Genomic DNA, 18535 nt, shown 5'->3' on the forward strand with positions numbered 1-18535 from the left:
TAAGATTTTATTTATTTATTCATGAGAGACACACAGAGAGAGAGGCAGACAGAAGCAGAGGGAGAAGCAGGCTCCAAGCAAGGAGCCCGACGCAGGACTCAATTCCCGGTCTCCAGGATCACGCCCTGGGCCAAAGGCAGGAGCTAAACCGCTGAGCCACCCAGGGATCCCCACATAGGCCATTTTTATAAATGCAATGCCTCCACCCCGAACAAAACTATTTTATTAGAGGAAACAGGTAGAATTAGTAGGGTGACCCTATCATTTCTTTTCCAGAGACACTTCTGAGACTGAAAGGGGGGAGTCACTGATAACTGATGCCAAGCCCACAGGTGTAAAGGAGGATCAGAGGTCCCCCTAAAACACAGAATGGGTGGGCCAGTCACGTGGGGGGCGGGCGGTGGAGAGAGATCACCGGGCCCTCCAGGCTTTGACGTGCCTCCTGATGCAGTCCTCCCCCTCTCCCCCCCTTCCCTCCCCCGCCCGCCCGGGGCCTCTGCGGACCCTGCCAACCAGCTTTCTCTCCCGACACCCAGGCTGCTCTGAGAGGCCCGTGTGGTCGGCACCAAGCTGCTCGCGGGGCGGCCAGCAGCAGCCGTGTGTGCTCAGTGCCCTCGCGGGGCCCCCACTGCCGCCACCCCTGCACCTGGCAGGCTGCCGCGGCGGGAAGCGTGCTTGGAGAACCGCATGCTAAGCCACTTCCTTGCCTCCTGCGGTGGGACTGGGTTCCAAGAGGCTTCTAGTGCTGGTCCTCAAAGAGGGCATCTGCTTCTACGCTAGACGCTCTGAGCCGGATGGTGAGCAGCTGGCCCGCTCATCCCCCTCATCGGATCACGGAACAGCACACAGGCTGCAGACACTTCCCCACTTCCCCGCTCCGGCAGCGCCCGGCCTCCGATCCCTCCTCACCCCTCCCACCCCACCCCATGCCCCACCCCCTGGCCGGCCACCTACACACCCTGGACGCCTCCCGTGGGTCCACACCCGGCTAGGCCTGTCGCCGGGCGCATCCCACCTGGAGGAGATCGCCCGGCATCTGGAGATCAGCATCTGGAGATCCGAGTCACTTCCCCGACACTTGGAAGGCGGTGCAGGGGAAGAGGGGGTGCAGAGATTGGAACTTATTGTTTCATCTGCTGGTGCAAGCTTTCTCAACCTGGCACTACTGACATGCTGGGCAGGTAATTTTATGTTGTTAGGGACACTGTAGGATGTTCACAGCAGCACCCTGTTCTCTACCTACTAGATGCCAGCAGTCCTCCCCCCACCCACCCCCTAAATGTTCCCTAGGCACAAAATCACCCCTGGTTGAAGACCACTGTCCCGGGTCACTGTGTGCTTAAGGCCAAGCACAGAGAAACTGCCCTACCCTCTAGAACTTTGTGCTTCAGCCAGTGGATTACAGGGATAGAGAGAAGCCCACAGCTAGGTTGGAAAGCCTAAAGCAGAAATGCCATGAATTCCTCAGGGTTTAAGAACCAACGAGCCAGCGCCAACCTCCACGCTCCACAAGCACCTTTGAGGTTTGTTTGCCTGCCCTGCTGCAGATTTGCACTACAAAAACGATGTTTTCAAGTGAATACACCCGGAATTGCTGGTTTAGGGAGCTGCAGGCCAGGGAGTCTCTCGTGCGTCTGGAGCTCTGGGGCTGTGATCCTTGTTTCCGTTTCCTGTAGCAGAACTCTCAAAGGGGATCCCTGAAACTCTTGATCATGACTGAGTGAAACCCTGTGCTCGGCTTCAGAGCAAGAAGCCAGGGTCGCCGACGCCCAATAGAGAGGACAGCGGCTGCCCCCGACGGGAAACTCTGGTTCCACCGCAGTTCCCTGGGCTTTGCACAGGGTCGGGCTAATGCAATGCTGACTGCAGTCGTCGGACAGAGGCGGGGAGGCTCAGGACAGCTGTCACTTCCTGAAGGTCACATTTATCCTTCCTGGCCCTTCATGTAGGTTTTTAAGGGGAACTTTTCTCATGCAAAGTGAACTCCTTGGAGCTGGGTCAAGAACCATAAAAGGAAACCCCAGCCCAAACGCACAGCCTTCTCAGAGGCCAAGACAGGAGGAGGGGTCCATCGGCTTTGCTGGTTTTGCGTGCACGGGCCAGACAGCAAGGCCCTCGCCGGCCCCAGAGCCAGCCAGAGCCCTGCCGATGCTGCCTCCCCTGGGCCCCGAATCTGAGGCACCTGGAAGGGTTATTAGCAGGATTGGAACTCATCCCTCTGCTGGGACTAGATCATAATTACAGTAATTTTCTAACAGAGCTGGGCAGTAGGACTGTTTAATCAGCATCCGACTCCCTCATGCTCCCAGCCCTCATCACTCAAGGAGAGGAGTGGGATGGCTCTTAAAGAGACAGTGCCCGCCTTTCCGCGCTGCGAACAGATGTGCCCTAATTGGTAGAATATATCTAAGTCTCGTAGCTTCTAGCAGGCAGGTTGCACTGCCTCCAACAAACCGCCTCGGGCTCTCGCTATTCTGGGCCGTCTGTTCATGGGACTGGGGTCAAGGGCCTGGCGGGCCTGGCTTCCCAGCCCCTCCCCCCCCCACCCCGGCGGAGCCACAGGTGAAAGGGTGAGGAATTTGGACTGGGAGACCCCCATAATCCAAAGATTACAGAAGAGTCTCAAGTTCCTGCCCTCCCAGGGGGGAAAACCTTCAAGACTTCCAGACCGTCTCTGAATTCTCACTCTAGCTTTCCCATCTGCCCCTATTACTCCTGCCCCCTTCACTTCCTCCTCTCGGGCTGGTGGAAGTGGACCAGGCCTCCCCTGAATGGAAAGGAGGTAAAATTATTCACTTTGCTAATTGACTCAGGAGCATGGTCTCCTAGAAAACGTGGCTTTGTTACCCCTTTGAGCATAAACTGTCCATGTTTATTATATCTTGAGATTTGAGGTTCCAGCTTTCAAGTCCCAATCAGCCATTACTAAGGTGGAACTGGTCTTTTTCCCAAGAAGTTAGGTCTCTAATAACATGCTGGGACTGGCTCCTGCGGCCCTGTTGGTGAGGCCAAGTGCATTTGGCCTTTGCAGCAGTTCCTAAGAGAGTTCTGTAGAGAAAAGAGGCAGGGCAGAGAGTGAGTGAGAAGGGGGGGGGAGGGTGTCCCAAAATGGGCTGAGGAAAGAGGGGACGTACTAAGAAGTATGGGAAGGGGTATGCTTTATCCACAATGCAAAGGTTACTGTGAGCCAGGTGACATGCCCTCTACAGAGCCGAGTCCCTGCTGGCAGAGGGCTGCCCAGGAGGCTTGACTTAGGATGTGTGCCCAGGCATGACTGAGAAGTCACCATCCCACACTGTTTATCTGCTTGGCTTTAGCTGTGCCTCAGCAGGCTGCTCACGTATAAATCTGCAGATGCCACTCCAGTCCCTGACTGAATGCTCCCGTGGCCTCTGCGAGGCAGGCCAGGCGCTCGTCTGTTTCCATCTCTACCTTCAACCCCACGTTACCTCCTCCCGTCCTCCCCACCGCCAAGGTGGTAAGAATATCCAGGAAGAGCTGAGGCATATAAACAAATCCACAAACACAGAGCTCACTTGAAGTCCAATCAGATTGTTAAAAGAGTTATGATCGCCTCCCAAACTCCGCTGAGTCTTTTTTTTTTTTTTTTTTTTAAGATGAGTCTTAGGATGTCTTAAGACTTGGTGTGGATCTAAGGCCTCGGCAGCTGGAAAACTGAGGACTGCAGAGGAGCTGATTTCTGAGAACTACTCTGAAGAGCTACACAAGTGGGCTTTTTTTTTTTTTTTCCTTCTTGAGTAGTAGTTTTTTTTAGTTTTGGGGTTTTTTTTTTTTTTAAAGACTGGGGGAGGGCAGCCCACTCGGGTGGCTCAGCGGTTTAGCGCTGCCTTCAGTCCAGGGCCTGATCCTGGAGACCCGGGATCAAGTCCCATACCTGCAGGGAGCCTGCTTCTCCCTCTGCCTGTGTCTCTGCCGCGCTCTCTCTCTCTCTCTGTGTCTCATGAGTAAATAAATAAAATCTTAAAAAAAAAAAAAAAAAAAGACTGGGGGAGGAAACAAAAACCTCATCTTACAGAGCTGGGGAAGTCACTCTCACATGAACATATTCTCCCACCATCTAAAAACATGCGTTTTAGGCCAGCTCAGCAGGTAGAGCGTATGACTCTTGATCTTGGGGTTGTAAGTTCGAGTTCTGTGTCAGGGGTAGAGTGTTTTTAAAACAAACAAATAAATAATTTTTATGAATAAAAACATGCTCTTTGAAAACCATGCTCAGCTCAGTCTCCTCAGCTAGAAAATGAGTGTCATTCTGAACTTCCCCTCCTTGCTGGCCACTGAGGTCAAGTGGAGTGATGCAAATAAAGGAGACTTCGCTTCATACCAGACCTACCTCCCCCTACACACACCCCCTTCCTCCCTAACAAAAGGAAACCCCTGAGCATGGCATCACCTATTCTGGGCAACAGGAGAGGACCAGACTTGGGCCACAGTCGGAAGGGGACTGAATCAGGCACAGAACCTACCTCAAACCTAAATCCTCACACACCTTAGTTCTGGGAAAGCTGAGCACAGCTCGGCCAGCCACTGTCCCAGGGGTTTCCCATCCTCCGTACAGAGGTGCCACAGTGAACAGCCTTTAGCACACACAGGGACAGGGCAAAATGTGAGAGGCCAAGGTCATGGCATGGATGAGGAGGAGAATTCAGCTTTGCGGTTTTCCTGGCAACTCCAGGCCCTTACTAGAAAAACTCCTCCCTTCTTAGGACAATTCCTCCCGCTGCCTATACTCAACTGTGTTGGAGCAGGTGAGGGGATGGCGCCTGGCCTTAGATTAACTGAGCTGCTGTTGTATGCACTGCTGGTAATGGATCATTAAAAGAGCCGGGAGTCAGAAAAATCACATCCGTGTCTTCGAATAGCTCCTGCTGTCCCAGCAGCCCACCCTGCTGGCACAACTAGCTGCTGAGCACCAGCTCCAGGAAGATGAGGAGGGAACAGAAGAAGGCCGACCCGGCTTGCTGTTTTTTTGGCTGAGTAGGGAATTGACACAGACCACCTCCGGCTCCTGTCTGGAAGTTTCGAGATCAGAGAGCTTCAGGCACAGCTGGGTTCACAGCTGCACCATTTGGAGCATTGGACTCATTAATATTCATGAGCCGTCCCCACCAATCGGCAGAGCGGATGCCATTAGCTTAGCATCTGTCGGGTTTTTGTGACGGTTGTGGATGGAATTTTTTTCCCCCTTTTAAATGAACTTCTTTTGACATTTTGGATTCGCCTCTGTAGGTTTTCTATCCTCGCCTGGCTCGGCGGCCTCGTATAAAGGAGAGGCTCGGGGGAGGCAGGCGGGAAAGAGGGAGGAGCCCCCGCCGGGGCTCTGCATCTGCCTGTTGACAAACTTTATTTCTCTCCCAGCACCTGGCACCTCAGACAGGCTGCGAGGAGGGGAAGCGGCACCAGGTAAATTATACCTAACGAGGTTCACGCCCAGGACGGCGGGAGAGCTGGATCGGGGCTCCCTGGCAGCGGGCCCCCCCTCCCGACCCGGACCAAGCAGCACACGCGGGGCGGGAGAGCCGAGGCGCACAGCCTCGAACCATTATTTCCACGCTAATAAATTCATGATTTATGAAAGTAACTACTGCCAGGCCGCACTCCCTCCTCCTCGGCTACAGCTTGTTAGACACGAATGGCAACAACCGTCTTAAATACTTGAATTTTATTTCAGGCCAAAGCCCCTCAACTCTGAACTAAATGCCACGACAGTCCCACAGCAGCGCGGGGCGTGCGTGGGCCCAGAGACGGGGCGGGCGGGGCGGGGGACGGGACGAGCGGGCACCGCACGCCCAAGCCTGGGGCCGAGGCAGCGGGCGCAGCCGGGCGGGGTGGCGCCGCTCCCCGCTCCCGCTCCCGCCCTGCCTGGCGGCTGGCTCCCAGCGGAGAGGCTTTCGGTTACGGCAGCGGCAGCGGGAGGCCAGATGCCTCATTGTCTGAAGGCCTGCCGTTCCTCATCCCCATCCCCAGAGCCCTCTCCCCAGGCACAAACAAAGCCCTTGTGCCCCCACTGGACTGAACAGACGGCCTCCCCGCACACAGCGACACAGCGACACAGTGGAGGGGCCGTGCGATGGCGGGAGCCCTGGGGGCGGGGCCGTTACTAGGGGAGAAGGGAAGGATTCGGAAAAGAAAGGCGCCGTCGCCAACCCCGGAGCAGCCAGTCCCGGCCCTGCTTCATAGCCAGGAGAGACCGGGCGGCCTGGGGCCAGCCTCTCCTAAACCCCAGCCTCCCGCTGCCGCCTTCCCTCCCTCCAGCTTCCAGGCGTCCCCTGTGTCTCTCCCGTGGTGGCCGTTAGCTATTTTGTGGGTCTCGGGGTCCCCATGGCCAGCTCAGGGCTTGGGATCGGAGGGTGCCCTGGCCTTGGGAGTCGGTGAAGGAAAAGCAAGGAGGCGAGGGGGACGGAGGACAGACATTCACCACCCTGGCCACAGCTAAAGGAGGTAGGCCATAGGCCGGCCTCCCAGAAACAAAGTGCTCGGAGGGCGCAGCGAAAACACAGCCAGTGGAAGACAAGTATACTAGCATTGCTGGGTCAGTATTCAACAGGACAGCTGAGAAGCTGCCACTCTGCAGGTCCCCAAACCCGTCAACCTGAGGCAATGTGCCTGGGCCCATTAACAAGCATCTAAAGAAACTCAGCTCCCAGGAGAGTAAATATACCCCATGTTTCCGTGCAAAACCAACAGCCTATGGGCCTTATGCCTAAATTACAACCTCCAGTGTTTAATCCCATGGAGGGGGCTTGAGTTGTGGTGACTGTGCTCTGTGTGCGCAACCTGAGCAGAGGCAACCGTGAGACTCCAAGTGGCCCCACCTCCCCAGCACCTGCCCTGTGCTCCAACCCACCCCAGTCTCCCTGCCTCCATCTTCTCCACCTTGGAGCAGAACTCAGGGCTCAGACCAGAGCTCCTTTTTCTAAAACTGTTTCTAACTGCCCAGGGTCCAAAGGCACAGCAGGGTCCCCACCCACAGCCCTCCTCACAGGCTGGGGAGCAGAGGCTCCCTCCTCAGGCCTTGCAAAATCACAGCCTGAGGGGGAGGGGGCAGATGGAAGGGGGGTGCTCTCTAAGGAAGGAGCTGCAGAGTCAACAACTGGAGCCCACACCTCAAAATGGTCCTTCTCTTCCCTGGGAGGTGGTGAGGGGGAGCTCCTCCTGCCCGATCTTGGAAGGAAGCAGCAACTGAGAACAGGAAAGGAAAAAGAAGGCCATGAACAGATGAACAAAAATCAGTGGATAAGCACAAAAGCTGGCAGAGAAATATTATTCAGGTGGACTATTATACAGACAGAATACTATATGGCCCTAAAAAGGAAGGAGGTGCTCATCTACACTATAATATGCAGAGTGAAAGCAGCTCGGCACAAAAGATCGCACATCACATGGCTCCCCTTGGGTGAAACGTCCAGAACAGGCAAATCCATAGATGCAGAAAGTAGATGAGTGGCCACTGGGGGTGAGGAGTTGGGGAAAACAGAGTGTCACTGCTAAGAGGCACAAGGTTTCTTTAAGAGTGATAAAAATTGGGGTTCTAAGTAAAAACTACTGAATTGTACATTTAAAAGGGTGAATTTTATGGTATGTAAATTATATCTCAATGAAGTTGTTACTTTATAAAAGGGCGGGGAGAGAAATAAAGAACCAGCCAGCCTTCTCTTCTTTTCCTCCAGGCTTCAATGGGAGAGCCCGCCACCCAGGGACAGGGGTGCCTGAGGTGAGAGGATCAGGTGCAGGGAGACCAAGACCCCTTCTGAGAGGCTACAGGGCTGAGACAGTACTTCCCCTGCAAGTGGACGCCTCACTGGCCTAGGCGACAGAAATCCTAGCACTCTAGTTACCTCTTGGGCTGGTCCCCCTTAGCCAGATGAGAAGAGCCCTGCCTCTCTTCCTGGACCCAGCCACAGTTTGACATAGCGTAGTGAAGGATGGCATCAGAAACGGTCATGGGACTTCGGCCCTGGACGCAGGCTTCGATCTCAGGCACGGAGAGCTGGCTTTGCAGGAAGAGGTGTAACTGGCTGTCCGATAGGAGGACCACACTCTGCAGTACCCTATGGGGCAAACACAAGAGGTACAACACAGACTCCCCCAGAGCTGCTGCTCTCGCCAGGCCCGTCCTCTGAAGGGCTTCCAGCCTGAAGGCTTGGGAGTGCAAGAAACGCATCCACTACAAATGCACCCATCCAATCGATCGAAGGGGCCATCCTGCTCCTGCCCACCCCCTCCTCGCCCACACCAGGGGGACAGGTGCTAGCCTACCATGTCTACTTACTTTTCCAGGAAATGCTGCAGACCTTGTCTCCGCTTCTCAATGAACTCATCCGAGCTGCCAAAGAAGGTAGACTTCCCAGGAAGTTCAGGTACAGGCCTGTGGGGTCACGTAATGTAACTCCCAACATAAGTATAACATTAAAGACAGGCATCCCCCTCCTTCTCTCCCAGATCAAGGAAATCATCTTAAAGAGGCACAAATCAATACAAATAGCTTTTAATAAGGTGTGGGGGGGAGGGGGAGCAGGGCAAATAGTCACTGTATGCCATGTGTCAGGCACTGTGCTAAATATTTTACAAACCTTATTTCACTTACTCCTCCCAAAAACCCATGAAAAATCTATTGATGTTCCCATTTCAGGAGTAAGGAAATAGAATCAGAGAAGTTAAGTAAATTTCTCAATGTCACACAGCTAATAACCAGCAGAGCTGGTACCTGAACCATGTCTATGGCTTCAAAACTCCATTGCTGCTATACTACATAGTTTACAAAACCCATTCCCACCATCAGCTCTTATTTTAAAAAGGGAAAAACTAAAAAATGTTTTAAATTTTAAAAATAAAAAGGGAGAAATTTAGACATGGAGGCATGGAACATGCTGGGTCCCTGTGTGTAAATCAAGACTACCTCCTTTAATCCAGGAAGGCCACATGCTTAGTTAGGATTTTTTTTTTTTTTTTAAGATTTATTTATGATAGACATAGAGAGAGAAAGAGAGAGAGAGAGAGAGAGAGAGAGAGAGAGAGAGGGAGAGAGAGAAAGACACAGACAGAGAAGCAGGCTCCTCACAGGGAGCCCAATGTGGGACTTGATCCCAGATCCTGGAATCATGTCCCAAGCCGAAGGAGACGCTCAACCACTGAGCCACCCAGGCGTCCCTTAGGATTTTTTTTTTTAAAAGACAGATAGATATTGGGGATCCCTGGGTGGCTCAGCGGTTTCGTGCCTGCCTTTGGCCCGGGGCGCGATCCTGGGGTCCCGGGATGAGTCCCGCGTCGGGCTCCCAGCATGGAGCCTGCTTCTCCCTCTGCCTGTGTCTCTGCCTCTCTCTCTCTCTATGTCTATCATAAATAAATAAATCTTTAAAAAAAAAAGACTGATATTTATTTATTTATCTATCTATTTATTTAGAGAGAACATGAGCAGGGGGAGGGATAGAGGGAGAGGGAGAGAGGATCCCAAGTAGGCTCCATGCCCAGTGTGGAGCTTAACTTGGGGCTCAATCTCACAACCCCGAGATCATGGCCTGAGTGGAAATCAAGAGTCGGATGCTTAACCCACTGAGCCATCCAGGTGCCCCTCACATGCTTTGAATTTCCTAAAAGTAGTAGAGTTGCAGCAAGGCATCCACAAACCCTTTCGACCTCCCTAGTTTCTATTATGAACATATTAAAAAAAAAAACAAAAAACAGGCCAGGGGCACCTGGGTAGCTGTCCCTCCCCCACTGTTCATTCTCATTCTCTCTCTCTCTCTCTCTCTCTTTCTCTCTCTCCCTGCCCTTAAACAAACAAACAAGCCGGGCTCCTGGGTGGCTCAGTCCTTTAAGCATCTGACTCTTGATTTCAGCCCAGGTCATGGTCTCAGGGTTGTGAGATCAACCCTATAGCTGGCTCTGTGCTGAGCATGGAGCCTACTTGGGATTCTCTCTCTCTCTCCCCTCCACCCCCACAAAACAAAACAAACAAACAAAAACAACAGGCCAGGCAAGACAATGCAGGATCTGTCAGAAGTTCCAACTGGCTGTAAGGGCCTGACCCATGACAGCAGCCTCATCAGTCCCACATGTTAACTAACTGGCTAGATCACCCTGGCTAGATCACCCGCAGGCCCCCTGTCCCCAGAGCATTCAGGGACTGTCCTGCAATGGAATCACTGTTCTTTTTTTTTTTTTTTTTTAATTTATTTATTCATAGAGACAGAGAGAGAGAGATAGAGGCAGAGACACAGGCAGAGGGAGAAGCAGGCTCCATGCAGGGAGTCTGATGTGGGACTCGATCCCAGGTCTCTAGGATCACACCCCAGGCTGCAGGCGGCGCTAAACCGCTGAGCCACGGGGGCTGCCCTGGAATCACTGTTCTAAATTGTCTCTAGTTTTAAGACTTATTTGGGGTAGTGTAAGTGAGGAGTGAACAATACTGCTTTTCCTAAGGCTTTCAGTTTGTTATCTCTGAAAAAAGGTCTCTCCACAAAAAAAGAAAAAAAAATTTTTTTTTTTTTTTTTTACATGTCAAATGGACAGGAACACCACTGGTTACCTAAGTCCAAGTGCTAACAAGTTTCTGATAATGAGTGATATGCACATATAAAACGCTAACAGTACATTTGTTTAGCTCTCGATTAATATGCATATTAAAAATATTTTTGATATTTATAAGACTTTGTTAGGTCAAAATGCTAGAACTTTTGTCTTTACTTTTTCCACTGACTTGAAAACATAATTTAAGAACACATGTCTTGATTTCCTGAGTTCCTGACATATTGCCAAGTTTTCGTTATTGTAAACTCTGGTTCTCACGTACATGCCTGAAAAACCAATCTCAGACCCAAGAAAGAAGCAGAAGCAAACTCACACTAAACCAGCATTTCTCTGCAGCTGCTTTCTCAGCCACACGAACTCACGATATCGGCGACGCACACAAGATGTCTTGGCAGTAAACGCTTTGCTGTTGGTCTACAGGAGGAAGCATGTGAGAAAGAAAAAAGCCAAGGAGAAAAAGACAAAGTTCACACAAATCCCCATCATCACTCCGACGGAAGATCCAAGCCACCAGGCCGCAGTCCAGATCAGGGGCTCCAACTTGAGCAAGGTGCCACCAGGCAGCCTGAAAGCAACTCTACAGCATACCCCAAGCTCATTCCTCACCTCTCTCTCTTTCCTCTGTCTCAGGACTGTCAAAATATCCACAAACAGGCTCCACCTCTGCTCTAGCCCTCAGCCCTCGAGAGTGCTGACCCCGTACAGAAGGCTGATGCACTTACGTGGAGAAAGATCTTATAATCCACATAAGAATTCCAGGAGCCTTCATTCTGCACTCGGGGGTCCTGAACACGCACGGTGATCACCTCCTGGAGGTAAGAAAGGCTCCTTCAGCTTCAGCTCGGCCACATAGTAAGGCAGCTTTGACAATACAGGTTGCCAGATTTTTCCAATCAGCACCACCCATTCATTTATTTATTCATTCAATTCAACAAATATTTATTGACCGCCCACTATGTGTCAGACAGTTCTAAAGCATTGGGAGTAATACATAAACAAGAGACAAAAATCTCTGCCCTTGTGAATCTGACATTCAACGACATTCCAATGAATGGGGAAAGTTAGTGAAAATGGAACCTCATTTCCCAGGAATGGCTTTACTATGGATATCCTTCTTCTGCCGTTGAGCTCATCAGAACCCCCAAGGTATTACTGTCATTAGAACACCATGCAGCAATGATAGGCATCTTTACCCAAGTCCCATCAAACTTCTACCCACCTGTTTCCTGGAGACCACACGCTTACCTCCTGCTCTTGGTTTTCCAACATCCTACACCAAAAGCCCATTGGAAGAAAACATCTGATGGGGGACAGAGGACAGGAGAACAATCACTGTTAGCATGCCTCTATTTTTATCATTCTTTACCAAGAAAAATTTTCACTGATTCCCCCCTGGGAAAACCCAGGCACCTTTTTTTGTTTTTGTGTTAAACTTAAGAGGAAGCAAAAAAATTCCCATACCTTAGCTCAGTGCCAAGCTAAAAGCCCCTGCCCCTCTTTGCAGACCACAGCCAGGACCTTTACCTAGGCCACGTCTAGCCCAACAAAGCATGTTTAGGTCTGTGAAGCGTTCAGGTCAGGCAGTCAGAATAGGCAAGTTCAAGGTCAGACCTTTTCTGCTAAGGACTGCAGGTGAAAGTCTCTTTGGGGCACACAAGAGCCTCTGCAAGTGAGCCTGACACCACCCCCTCCTGGCAGTTTAGAGACAATCAAGCCCCACCAACACCAAGGCTCTGAAGTCTGTCTTGCTAAGTCGTCACCTACCCAGAGGTCAATCAGGGAGCTGGGGAGCTCAGGGAGCACCTGAATGGGCTGCCCAGTTTCGACCTTCCCTTCTCTAATCTGTTCTCCAGAACCCAAGCCAATGGTTCCAGTCATTTCCTCTCTCGATATGCTATCCGGTTTGTACCAATGCCCAAGCACCCCACAGCTGCACAGGTCGGCTCGGGATGTTTTCCGATCCTTTGTAAAGATTCATTAAAGCCTAAGCCCCTGATTTCCCCCAGTGTGGCAGTTTACATGTGCAGCGACATCGCCCACTCCAACAAGGGGCCCATGAAGCCTCCAGCGCTGGGTTACTCCAGTCCAAAGGGGCCCATGATGTCACCTTCTGTTAAAATACAGCACTAATCTTGTTACTCCTAGAACCACTCCAACAGCATCCACCCTGGCTGCTGCCTCCACCCCCTTCTCCTCTCTTAAGAGCGGAACAATAAGGTTTAATTTCCCTTTCCAATTTACCTTGAAATGAAAACTGACTTCAGCCAATATGTACTGCCAACAAATGATCCAGGCCGGCTCCTGGGAAAACAAGACTATCTCTAAGCTCTCTCTCTCCTCCCCCCATACCCATTCACACACCCACTCATTTTTACAGGCTTACAATTAATTTTAAACACATTCTCTTATTAGTTTTGCCTTACCATTAGAACCGCGTGTAATGAGTTTCCTTCTATTTTATGTTTTGCTAACACAAGGCTAACGTTTCAAGAGAAGGGGAACTCATTTACACCGCAAAATTAGCAGAGCAAACAGCTTTCCCAAATCTTTCCAGTACACCAGAAGGTCTCTCCACATACAGCCACTGCACAGGGATAAAACTGCATGGTGTATGATAGGACTGGACCACACCGTTGAGCAAGCCAGAGGTTTTGTGACTGCGATACCATTGTTGTACTTTTGCCAACAATCTGATTTTTTATCTGATGCAGTCACCATCACAAAGGCATCCTGAACTGAAAGGAAATTCCAGTTCCTTACCAACCCATGTGTAACGTCCCCAATGTAAGCAGTCAAAGGGTTGTGACCAGGGCAGCCCGGGTGGCTCAGCGGTTTAGCGCCGCCTTCAGCCCAGGGTGTGATCCTGGAGTCCTGGGATGGAGTCCTTCATTGGGCTCCTTGCATGGAGCCTGCTTCTCCCTCTGCCTGTGTCTCTGACTCTGCCTCTCTGTCTCTCATGAATAAATAAATTTTTAAAATCTTTAAAAAAAAAAAAAAAAAAAAGGTTGTTACCAAAAAGAACAGACCAGCTGGTGAACAACTAACCTTTTAATTTTTTTCTCTTTTCAGGCATTTGGTAAATTGCCAGCACAAGAGCAGAGAGTTAAATATTCTGAAATCTCTTTTCACAAAAGTAATGATGGGCAAAATGACAAGGCAATTATCATCCACATACTCAGTGGACCTCACACATCTCCTGTGCCTTAAAAGGTTTGTCAAATTCAGGACCATGATTTAGTAACCAAGTGATCATCATTCTCAGGCTCAAAAAGAGTTTGTCTAGGACCCTGAACCATCTGCAAATGTAAGTTTCTCTCCTTTCCTTTGGAGCTAACACCACTCGGAAACAAATGGCTTAAACTGGCTTTCAAAAAAAAAAAAAAATCCTAGCACCCCTGCCCCAAGATGCTGTATACTTAAATCTAAGTTTAAAGGGCACTAACAAAGTTTCCATTTTAACTTTTCCTTAAAAACACTGGACATTGGAACAAACACAAAAACCTAGATTCAGAGTCATAATTTCTAGCAATTACCCTTCCCACCAGCTTCCTCCACACAGATGCCACTCCTCAGCAGGAAATGAAATGAAGCTCAGTTCTGTCCAGGGAGGGGAAGAAGGAAGTTCCTAACTTTAGCTCGTGATCTGGGAAATAGAGCGGTCATGCAAATAAGGATAAGTCAGCGATCCTCTCAGCTATGTCTGCATCTCACGTGGCACTACATTTCCTGGGTCCTTTCAACCACATGTGAAGCTCCCTTTACTTTCTCCACCCCTACCAACACCAATCTCTCTGAGAACGCAGTCGTTTGCTTTTTACAAAGATTCCTTGTAAAGGTTTCCTATGTCCTGACAATTCAACGTAGCAATTCAGGGCTTTCTCAGCACCATCCTCACTCCCATTTAAACTACTTCAAAAAGGCAGGTTAAAAAACAAATCAGGTAGGGAGCCTGGGTGGCTCAGTCAGTTCAGCCTTTGCCTTCGGCTCAGGTCATGATCCCAGAGTCCTGGGATCGAGCCCCACATCAGGCTCTCTGTTTACCGCCTGCTTCTCCCTCTCCCTCTGCCTGCTCTTGCTCTCTCTGTCAAACAAATAAATAAAATCTTAAAAAAAAAAAAAAAAAAAAAACCTCAGGTGATAAGTGTTTTGAGCTACCAAGACTCCTACTCCCTTCTCACTCATTCTTGAGCCCCTGATGCCAGAGGACCCAGAAAGCTCTCCTTCCTAAACACCCACAGGTGGTAGAGGATGCTCCCTTTCCTGACCAAGTTCCCAACCCAGCAGCTCTGCTCCACTTCGTCCCTCCGTAACTTGTCGCTCGCTACACTTGGAAGATAAATCACGACGGCGACCACAGTCTAGCGCAAGAGCCGGCCTCTGTCCTGTGAAATACTTGTCATCACTCCTAGCCCTAGCCGTTTCGGTAAATGTCGCCAAACTCTGGGTCACTCCCCCTCCATTCTTAACGAAGTAAGAGCAAAGGAGCCCCACGACCCTTCTTCCCCTTTGACTATTAAGCTTGGGGAGTGGAAAGGAAAGATGCTTCACACTTTAAAAACAAATGAAAAAGCCGAGTTTCTTTCCTGGGATACCGAGCAAGCACCCGCCTTCATCCCGGGAGGCGAGCCAGCCTCTTCCAAGAGGTGTCAAGCGAGATTCCCACCCCCGAACGCCACTCCTGACGCTCAAGCCTGGCTTGAGAGCTGCATCCACTCCCGGCCGCCCCGCCCGCGGCCCCTCACCTGAGAGCAGTACCCACTCCCCACAGCGACACCGCCAGCGCCGCACCATAGAGCCAGGCTAAGCTTCTCCTTCCGGGTGAGTGGCCGGTGCCCCGGTGCACCACGGGAGGAGGCTCCGGCAACGCCAATCCCCGTCGCCCAAGACGCCCCGCCCCTCCCGGCCCGAGCTCTCAGCGGGTATCCCCGCTCCCGAGGCGCCGCGCTCGGCCCCGCCCAGGCCCTGGCGGGAGTCCGGATCCCTTCAGACTCACTTGGGACCCGGGAGGGTGGACGCGAGTGAGCAGCGACGAATGGGCTCTGACAGCCATTCCGGAGCCGTGTCCCGCCCACCGTTGTCAGCCCCAGCCAATGAGGCCGAGGGGGCGTCCTTAAAGGGCCAACGGAGGGTCCCCGGGCTCGGGAGGTGTGAAGACGTCGTCTCCGGTGTTTCAGTCTAGAGGAGGGTCGTCTAGCTTGTGGGAAGATCGAGAAAGAAGACGCCCACATTCCTGGAGCATCGCAAAGTCCCGAGAGCTCCCCCATTTGAACCCCCGTGGGTTGCAGTTCCCCTGCGGAGTTACCGAAGGCGTCACAACTCAACGTTCTCGTAGAAACCACAAATTTGTCAAAGCGAAAACCGAACTGGGATGGCCCAGCAAACACCCGGTTCACTCGCGGAAACAAGCCCGGAGAAGGATCGTGCAGCTGGCTGGGGAAAAGAAAATGCGTTGAATGGGATGATTTTTATGTTGTGTTTTTTTACAACCTGCTTAAGGATAATTTTAGCATAGATATTATCAAGGAAGAAGTCGGGTCACAAAAGACAAGCTCTGGAGTTTGATGGCCTGGGTACAATACCCAGCACTACCCTCGACCGTGGGGCTCTAAACTGATCCTAAAGCTTTTAAGCCTCAGGATCCTTTTACATTTTTTTAAGGAAATTATAGCCCAACCTGAGGCTCGAACTCACCTCCCCGAGATCAAGAGTCACGTGCCCTAAGGACTCAACCAGCCAGGCGCCCAAACATTATTAAAAATTAAGAGTGTGTGTTTAGGGGATCCCTGCGTGGCTTGGTGGTTTGGTGCCGCCTTCGGCCCAGGGCGTGATCCTGGAGACCCGGGATCGAGTCCCGTGTCGGGCTCCCTGCATGGAGCCTGCTTCTCCCTCTGCCTGTGTCTCTCCCTCTCTCCCTCTCTGTGTCTCTCGTGAATAAATAAATAAATAAATCTTTAAAAAAAGAGAGAGTGTGTGTGTTTGTTTAGGGGCGCCTGGGTGGCTCAGACTCAAGTGTCTCTCTTGGGCTCAGGTCATGATCCTGGGGTCCTGGGACTGAGCCCGCTATCTGGCTCCCTGCTCAGCAAGGAGTCTACTGCTCCCTCTCCCTCTGGCCCTCCCCCCAGTTCCTGCCTCTCTCTCTCTCTCTCTCTCTCTCAAATTAAAAAAAAAAATAAAAATAAAGTGTGTGGGATATTTACCGAATTAGAAATTAAAATTGAGAAATTAAGAAGCATGTATTAATTCACCTAATATAGTAACAAGCCAATACATCTTAATATATTTTATAAAATATAACTATGACTCCCCCCCCCCCAAGAAAATTAGCAGAATGGCACTGCATTACAATTTTGCAAATCTCTTTAATGTCTGGCTTAATAGAAGACAGCTGGATTTTCATATTTGCCTCCCCATTCTCTCTGGTTTGCTCTTATTTTGGTCTAGGAAATGAAGAAAATCTGGTCTCACACAACTGTATAGTTAGAAAAGGAAGAGGTATTTTTAGCCAATAGTTGTGGATACATTTCTATGATACTAGCAAAACTCAACAAATGGTAATTTTTATTTTTTTAAGATTTTATTTATTTATGAGAGACACACACACAGGAGAGGCAGAGACACAGGCAGAGGGAGAAGCAGGCTCCATGCAGAGAGCCCCACGCAGGACTCGATCCCAGTCTCCAGGATCATGCCCTGGGATGAAGACGGTGCCAAACCGCTGAGCCACCGGAGCTTCTCCTATTTCGCTTTATTTTTTACTATTAGAGAGAGAGGCATAGAGAGAGAGAATACCAAGCAGTCTCCACACCCAGCAAAAGTATGAAGAAGGGCTTGATCTCACAACCCTGAAATTATGACCTGAGTGGAAATCAAGAGTCAGACTCTTAATGACATGGCTATCCAGGCACCCCAAATTATTTTTTTTCTTAAGATTTTATTTATTTATTCATGAAGACACACACACACACACACACACACACACACACACACACAGGCAGAGACACAGGCAAAGGGAGAAGCAAGCTCCCTGCAGGGAGCCTGACATGGGGGCAGGATTCTGTGTCTCCAGGACCACGTCCTGGGCCAAAGGTGGCACTAAACCACTGAGCCACCCAGGCTGCCCGCCATAGGGAATCTGAAACAACTTGGAAAATATTGGTTTACTGAATTATGTGGATCTTCCAAATATTGATGAAATTCACTACTTAACATTAAAAAATTACATTTATTATAATCATCATTGATCTCATCAGGAAAATCCTGGGAAGCTATCAAGCTGACTTTGGTAGATGCATTTCCAAAATTGCAATTTTTTTCTTGAAAGCTCAAATTTTGGGGCACCTGAGTGACTCAGTCAGTTAGGCATCTGACTTCAGCTTGGGTCATGATCCAGGGTCCTGGGATGGAGCTCCACAATGGGCTCCCTGCACAGTTTGTGGAGAGTCTGCTTTTCATTCTCTCTCTGCCCCTACCCGCCCCCCACATTCATTCTCTCTTGCTCTCTCACCTCCAAATAAATAAATTTTAAAAAATATTTTTAAAAAGAAAGATCAAATTTTATCATTAACAGAAATACTATAAGTCAGTTTTCCTTGAAGTGTCAGGCTAGTTCCATTCAAATATTCAAATCTGAATAGCCATAGTTTCCCTGTCATTCTTTCAAGCAAAAATTGGTATTCTTTTTTTAAAAAAATTTTTTTTAATTTATTTATTTATTCATGAGAAACACACACACACACACACACACACACAGAGAGAGAGGCAGAGACACAGGCAGAGGGAGAAGCAGGCTCCATGCAAGGAGCCCAACGTGGGCCTCGATCCCCGGCCTCCAGGATCACAGGATCCTGGGCTGCAGGCGGCGCTAAACTGCTGCACCACCAGGGCTGCCCCAAAAATGGTGTTCTAAAGTCCATAGCCATACCATCTTGAACACCCCAGATCTCATAACTAAGCAGAGTCAATTCTAGCTAGTACTTTTTTTTTTTTA

At 50.3% G+C, this 18535-nt stretch overlaps 1 protein-coding gene across 3 annotated transcripts; it reads right to left on the bottom strand.

Annotated features, from left to right (window-relative positions):
* Positions 1-5668: 5668 nt before the first annotated feature.
* Positions 5669-15371, bottom strand: SNX11 (sorting nexin 11). 3 transcript variants are annotated; one of them, XM_041727005.1, is made up of 8 exons: positions 15291-15371; positions 12790-12849; positions 11794-11848; positions 11271-11357; positions 10862-10962; positions 8291-8386; positions 7857-8069; positions 5669-7200 (listed from the first exon to the last, which is right to left on the bottom strand). In XM_041727005.1, the coding sequence occupies exons 3-8, from the start codon at positions 11833-11835 to the stop codon at positions 6915-6917; spliced, it is 825 nt and encodes a 274-aa protein (XP_041582939.1). In that variant the 5' UTR covers positions 11836-11848; positions 12790-12849; positions 15291-15371; the 3' UTR covers positions 5669-6914. The 3 variants fall into 3 exon arrangements, with proteins under 3 accessions (XP_041582939.1, XP_041582940.1, XP_041582941.1); XM_041727007.1 differs by lacking the exons at positions 5669-7200; positions 15291-15371 and adding exons at positions 7269-7468; positions 13309-13445; XM_041727006.1 differs by lacking the exon at positions 12790-12849 and having other exon boundaries at positions 15291-15364.
* Between the last annotated feature and the right edge of the window lie 3164 nt (positions 15372-18535).

This window comes from Vulpes lagopus, chromosome 12, assembly GCF_018345385.1.
Source record: "Vulpes lagopus strain Blue_001 chromosome 12, ASM1834538v1, whole genome shotgun sequence".
Lineage (NCBI taxonomy): Eukaryota > Metazoa > Chordata > Mammalia > Carnivora > Canidae > Vulpes > Vulpes lagopus.

Excerpts from the sequence above, each read along its gene's own strand:
- SNX11 (XM_041727005.1), bottom strand. The coding sequence starts at position 11,835 with ATGGGCTTTTGGTGTAGGATGTTGGAAAACCAAGAGCAGGAG. Across the intron at positions 11,358-11,793 it reads TGGAAAACCAAGAGCAGGAG|GAGGTGATCACCGTGCGTGT; the intron begins GTAAGCGTGTGG and ends TCTTACCTCCAG. Across the intron at positions 7,201-7,856 it reads AAGGGGGACCAGCCCAAGAG|TTGCTGCTTCCTTCCAAGAT; the intron begins GTAACTAGAGTG and ends TCCTGTTCTCAG.